This window comes from Alnus glutinosa, chromosome 7 (genome assembly GCF_958979055.1).
Source record: "Alnus glutinosa chromosome 7, dhAlnGlut1.1, whole genome shotgun sequence".
In the NCBI taxonomy this organism is placed as follows: Eukaryota; Viridiplantae; Streptophyta; class Magnoliopsida; order Fagales; family Betulaceae; genus Alnus; species Alnus glutinosa.
The window spans coordinates 5,562,083-5,568,845 of NC_084892.1; the positions used below are offsets into that span (position 1 = coordinate 5,562,083).

General features: G+C 35.0%; 1 protein-coding gene across 1 annotated transcript; it reads left to right on the forward strand.

Annotated features, from left to right (window-relative positions):
• The first annotated feature begins 1,489 nt into the window (after window positions 1-1,489).
• On the forward strand, window positions 1,490-4,013 carry LOC133873552 (heat stress transcription factor B-3). The gene is made up of 2 exons (XM_062311273.1): window positions 1,490-1,966; window positions 3,216-4,013. Exons 1-2 carry the CDS (start codon window positions 1,730-1,732, stop codon window positions 3,666-3,668), a joined length of 690 nt encoding a protein of 229 aa, XP_062167257.1. The 5' UTR covers window positions 1,490-1,729; the 3' UTR covers window positions 3,669-4,013.
• The last annotated feature ends 2,750 nt before the right edge of the window (window positions 4,014-6,763 follow it).

Genomic DNA, 6,763 nt, shown 5'->3' on the forward strand with positions numbered 1-6,763 from the left:
GAATTCAAACAATGAAAGAAACTTTAGACAGAGAAATTAGAAACTTAGCTAGATTGAGATTTGACATAACAAAGATTGTAGAAAGTATGGCACACCTGAAGGACTTTAACAAAGATTTTTTTTTTTTTTTTTTTCTTGTAGTAGAAAAATTGTTTAAAGGAGAATGAGATAATAAGCACATACACGTCAGCACGTGTCTGCCGATCTTGACCGTTTATCCATACTGTTTGACCCATATAAGATAGATGTGATACCTGGGTAGTTTTTTGTGAAATTGTATTTTATATATATATATATGTGATTAAACAATTACCATGCATGCTCTCAAGATTCCATAGATATTGACCACAGGGGCGGAGCCACTTGAGGCTTGGGGAGGGGGTCGCCCCAAGCCCCAATGCAAGTTCCCCCCCCCCAAATAAAAAAAAAAATAAAAAAAAATCTAAATTTTTATCCCTAATTTTGTTTCTTTTTAATTTTTTTATTTATTTATTTTAGTTTTGACCTCCCATTTTTTTTTCTTTGATTTGTCCCCCTAAATTATAACAGCTGGCTTGGCCCTGATTGACCATTTGACCCAACAATATCATTTGATATATGATGTTTTGTTGAGTTGTGCATTTCTATATATGCTAGCTACAAGTATTGGAATACGATTGTATCCATTTCGTTTTTCACGATTTGAATTTCGTTTTATTGTATCTAACGGTTTACATGATGCAATATTATTTAAAAGCTTTAAATAACATGACAATATATTCACCATATGAATATGACAAATACTTATTCGAATAGTTAGCAATTTGAGTAAGACAAGTAATGTGAGATACTGTAGGATTGACAAAACGGGTTGTCGTATCGGGTTCAGGCCGTTCCGGTTGACCTGCCAACCTGTTTACGTCAACCCGAACCTGAAAAGATTAGCTAAACGAGTTGAAACACGAAATTCGAATACAACACATTTATAAGGGTCATAGGTTAATCCGTTTATGACTCGAACCCATTTAGTCTAAACCCAAATTAAATCTTATAACTTCGTGTCATGTTCATATCGAATTTGTGAATCATATCAAAAATTACCAACTCTATATGCAAGACTTGCCTTGATAGGTGGCCGGACAACCCATATGAAGTCTCATTAATTACCTTTAGGCAGAACAGTCCATGTACAGTCTCATTAATTACCTTTAGGCAGGCAATTGATGCGATCCCAATCGATCCATAGAATGTGATATGTTGTTAATTGACCGGTCAAACTCATGACCCTAGCCATCGATTAGTATTTGAAGGCTTAATTAATTACACGATCGTATGGTGAACCCAGTGCTCATTCTTTAGTAATAATACTTCGCAATGCACAGAATCATTCCAATACAGCATGCTGTAATATAAAAAAGTGCATGGACATGAATTGTTTTCTCACTATATAAGAAGTGGTAGGCTTAGTACATACGTTTCAACCATTAGCTTTCTTTCAGAAAGAAGAGAGAGAGAGAGAGAGAGAGAGAGAGAGAGAGAGAGAGAGAGAGAGACGAAGAAGAGGCCCTTGCATTTCTCATGAACTGTGGAGTCGTGTTGGGTTTCTATTGTTGGGGTTGGGAGTTCTTAACTGCTCGTCTTCTCTTCTGTTCTCCTGATCAGCTTAATTATCATCCTTAATCTTCTTCCTGATCTTCCTGTAAGAAACTCTCTCTCTCTCTCTCTCTCTCTCTCTAAAAAATCCATTCCAATGGAGGGTGTGTGTGAGAAGGGTTTGTTAGAATATGTAAGGAAGTCAAGCCCGCCACCTTTCTTGCTAAAGACGTTCATGATGGTGGAGGATCCGGCGACCGACGACGTGATATCGTGGAATGCGGAGGGGACGGCGTTCGTGGTGTGGCAGCCGGCGGAGTTTGCCCGGGATCTCCTCCCAACACTTTTCAAGCATAGCAACTTCTCTAGCTTTATCCGGCAGCTCAATACCTATGTACGTTAAACTCGATCATGATCATAGATTCATAACCACTCTTAGCTTCCAAGATACGCCTTCTTTTTTTTAGGTCTCAAAACCCTATTATATATATATATATAATTTCAAATCTCCATCTCGATCATTCATGTATATGAGCACAAATTACGAAAATGAGGAAAAATAAAATAAAATAAATTCTCTAGTTTTTGGGCAGTTGACTAAAAGTTCTTAGTTTGGATTTAAAGTCCAGTTTTCTTGTTCATGAAAAAGGTTAACTGTTCCTGTCTTACCTAACTCTGGCAATAGTTTTTAGGACTTACTAATTAAATAATTAAATAAATATCATGGTTTTGGTAATATATATTCTATATGTGCTGATCATCAGCCAGAGCTTTCATGGTTTATTATATTTGTCCAAAAGAAAAGGAAAAGTGAATTAAATTTAAAGAAAAATACATGAAAATTCATGTTCATGGGCTCTTTTAGATCATGAAATTCATGTTCAAAATATTTATTTATTCTTGACAACTTAATTTATTTATATTTTTGGGTTAGAATTTAATGGAATAGCGTGAATTAAACCAGGTTTTTTTGGTATCAAACCATGAGGTTTTAGTAGTTTTACCACCTGGGTTAGGTGGCATGCATGAATCCCCCCTGAATTGTACGAAAGCTGGAATTGGGCTCTTGCAGCTGGCCGCTGCATGGGTCAAAATTTGGGCAATATATAATTAATTGATCATTAAGCTAAGCCGAATTGGAGAAAGTCAATGCTTAATTAAACCTTTGGGTAATTAATAAATTGCTTGTAAACTTTGTTGGGTATGTACAGCAAAATTTAATATGGACAATAAAATGAATCGGTAATGACAAAGTAGTATATATGTTTGGAATTCTTATAACATTAATTAAAATATCATGGTATCCTTCAGCTCAAGACCCACTTTTCTTCTACTTTAATTAATTGTTTAATGTATTTTACTATACCTACTTATGTGTAGACAAGTTTTTCTTTTAAATTCGGTTTGAAAAAAAATACATATAACTCATTTTATTAAACTAACATATGTCTAGAATACATCTGATCGATATCGTTCATGTGATTAATTCTTTTGACCGAATGAAAACTTTATTTTTTTTTTAAGATTAAAGTTAAAAAATAAAAAATAAAAGAAAAAGGTTATAAACAAGTAAAAGGTTGTCTCACAAAATGTTAACTTCTTAGCACACAACTTACGTTCTTGTATTATCATGCATGCAATAGGGTTTTCGAAAAGTTGCAACAAACCGGTGGGAGTTCTGCAACGAAAAGTTTCGAAAGGGTGAAAAAGAGTCGCTATGTAAAATTCGTCGCAGAAAAGCATGGGCCAACAAGCAACAAGCGGCAGCGGCGGTGCCACCGCAAGATCAGTTTGATGAAGATCAAAGGTCATCATCAACTTCATCGTCGTCGGGTTATGTCAGCCTTATTGATGAAAACAAGCGTCTCAAGAAAGAGAACGTGGTCTTGAATTCCGAGCTCTTGAGCATGAAAAGGAGGTGCAAGGAGCTTTTGGATTTGGTGGCGAAGTTGGCGCATTCGGATAAAGATGAGAAAGATGAAAGGCCAAAGCTGTTTGGAGTGAGGCTGGAAGTTCAAGGAGAGAGGGAGATGAAGAGGAGGAGGGCAGAGATTAGTGAAAGCGCAAGCATTTTATTATCTCAATCCTGCAAATAAGTTTCATGCATTACTGTAGTCGAAGAATAGTTAGCTACTTAATTAAAAAAAATTAGTGGCTTAATTGGACTATATCTTAACGATCGGAAAACAGAAAAAGAAAAGGAAAGAGAAAGAAAAGAAAAATTTTAGACTGTGAAGATGCTATATTGCATGTAAAACAATGTTAATTAGTGAAGGAACTGTGAAGATAGTTCAAGGAACGTATGTAAATCGTTATTTACTCTTAGAAAGGTGATAAAACGGGCACAAGCCTGATAAACTTGTAGGAGCATATATGAAATACGATTGATATGTCTCCTTAATTTGATGATAAATTAGATTACTTTTGGATGATTTAGTTTTCTTTTTCTGTGTTTTTAAAAGGTAGAGGTAGCATTTATCCTATATTGTTCCATCAGTAGTTGCTCTCGGCCATCTTAATTTTGTTAGACGCTGAAGGGAATTTAAGCAGTTTGTACTGACAATGAGTACGTTTTCCAACAAGATGATGCCTTGTGGCCCAACCTGCTACACTCTCTATCCTATAAATAGTAGTCCACTGTAGCAGGTAAAAATTTCTAAGCTCGTTCCAACTTTATAGCTTTCTATTCCTCTCAAGAATCGCTCATCGACTTAGATATCCAAGTGATCCTTGTTAGCTTAGCAGGGACGGAACCACAACTAGCTTATTTGGGGGTTTCAGCCTCCTCCAAAATTTAAAAAATGTTACAAGATTTTGAAAATTTCTTCTAAAATATAAGTGCTGTGAGTGCATTTGTGACTGTTGTGTCCCACATTAAGAAAAATTTTATATATATAAAAAGTAGTAAATATAACCTAAGTGGACACAATTAAGTCCATAAGCTGGCTTTTGAGCTAGAAATACTACTGGTGTCATAACATGTATATTAACTTAATTGTATGTACTATTTGTTTGACTCTCTTGGTGTTTCCCCTCGTAACAATTGGTATTGCTGTATTGGAGTCATGGTTTAGCTTTTGTGGGTAATATGAGTATCTTGGTTTGACACATTTTATTTGGCTCCAGTAAAATAGTGCGGTGGCTTATGGAATACAAGTGACACTCTTTGGATTTGAAAATGACTCATTTTTTTCTGTGCAAAAAAGATTCACATGTAGTTAATATATCTAAGTAGACCCAATTAAGCCCGTAAGCTTAGGCTTTTGGGTTAGAAGTAGTGCTCTAATATGTATATTAACTTGTTTGTACTCTCGATCTGGTTGACTCCCTAACAAAATGGACCCCTCAAAAGTAATTTTTATCTCCAAAAAAGTTTCATTTTTATATTTTTTAGTTTTGGACCCCGGCCCCATAATTATTTTTTTAGTTCCACCCTTGCTTGTCAGCACCTCTGTGGAGTCACCTTGCCTGTTTCCTATTTTTGCAGGTTTCATTGACCGAACTAGCAGTGTGCGATTAATTGTATTAACAGTGAATTAGGATTTGTATTGACTTAATTTTTGAAATATAATTCCATTTATTTATTTTTAGAACTTTTGGTCATGGAGATTCGGTAAGATCGAGTAAATTGTTTCTTTTTCCATAGACTGGGTACGTTACCCAGTGAGCCATATGTAAATACGACAGCCCCTCTCTCTCTCTCTCTCTCTCTCTCTCGTATATCCTTGAAAAAAGAAAGAAGGAAAATTGGGTTGTTGGGGGGTGTAAAAGCTATTTTGAGTTGACTCCTGTACAAGCTTGCTGTGTTGGATATAAGTTGCTTTCATGTTTCCTTCCAAAGAAATTAATAGCCAGCTTCCTTTCCCGACTATTCCATTTCCAAAGCTGGAACCACCGGTGTTTGGTAAAGGATTTTGAGGGTTTTTTTTTTTTTTTTTTTTTTTCGTTTAAAAAAATAGTAATAAAAAGTTATTGACGTGATATAAAGTAAAAAGAAAGTTTTGATTTTTTTAAAGAAAAAGTAAAAGATAAAAAAGGAAGAAAAAGAAAAAAAGAAGAAAGTGTTTCCTCTGACTATCATGTTATTTGCATTTTTTTTTTTAATTCTTTTGCTTTTTTGTAATGTTGTTATTTGCGTTGTTATTCTCAATATTTCAACTTTTGCAATATATTTCAATATTCCAATATCCTCTTTCTGTTAAAGGTATGATGGTTATTTTATTCAGCCCAAAATAACAAAAATACCTTACATAAGACTAAACAAAAAAGAAATTCTGAAAAAGTGCCAAAAAAAAAAAAAAAAAAAAAGAGGAAAAAGACAATTTCAGAATAAACGCAAAATATCTGAAAAAAAAATGATAAAAAAGTAAAAAAAATAAGGAAAATGAAAGAAAAAAGAAAAAGAAAAAGAAAAAAAACAAAAAGAGGAAAAAGTAACACCCCCCCCATAAAAAAAGAAAAAGAAAAAGAAAAAGAATCAAGAACAAAAATCAGAAAAAGCGAAAAACAAAAGAAAAAAAGCAAAGGATGTGCGCAGCCCCTTCCGCCACCCGTTGCCTGGGTCGAGGGTTGGCTCCACCACTGTTCTCTAATTGTTTTTGTTTCAATGGATTTAATATTTTTTCAATAATGTAATAATTTTTAGGGTTAAACATCTTTTTAGTCCCTAAGTTTTTACAACTTTATTTTTTAATCCTTAAATTTCAAATTACATCACAGATAGTACCTCAATTTTAGAAAAAGACCGAATCGGTAACACTGTTAAGCTTTTCATCCAAAAAATTAAAAATTAATTAAAAAATTAAAAAAAATTGAATTGTTTTTTTTAAAAAAAGGGTGGCTCAACCACCCCCTTGGCCACCATGGGGGTGGCCGGCCACCCCCATTTTGGCCAAGAGGATGGCTGGCCAGTCCGGGGTAGCCGAACCACCCCCTAGACAGAAAAAAGAAAAAGAAAAAGAAAAAGGCAAGATCGGTTTTGCCCTTAGGGGTGGCCGAACCACCCCCAAGGGCCATGGGGGTGTTTCGGCCACCCCTAAGGGCAAAACGACAAAAAAAATAAAATAAAATAAAATAAACTTTGGAAGGTTTGACCCTTGAGGGTGGTGGATCTTGATTTTTTTATTTTTTATTTTATCAAGGGGGTGGTTCGGCCACTCCAGACTGGCCAAGGGGGTGGCTCAGCCATCCC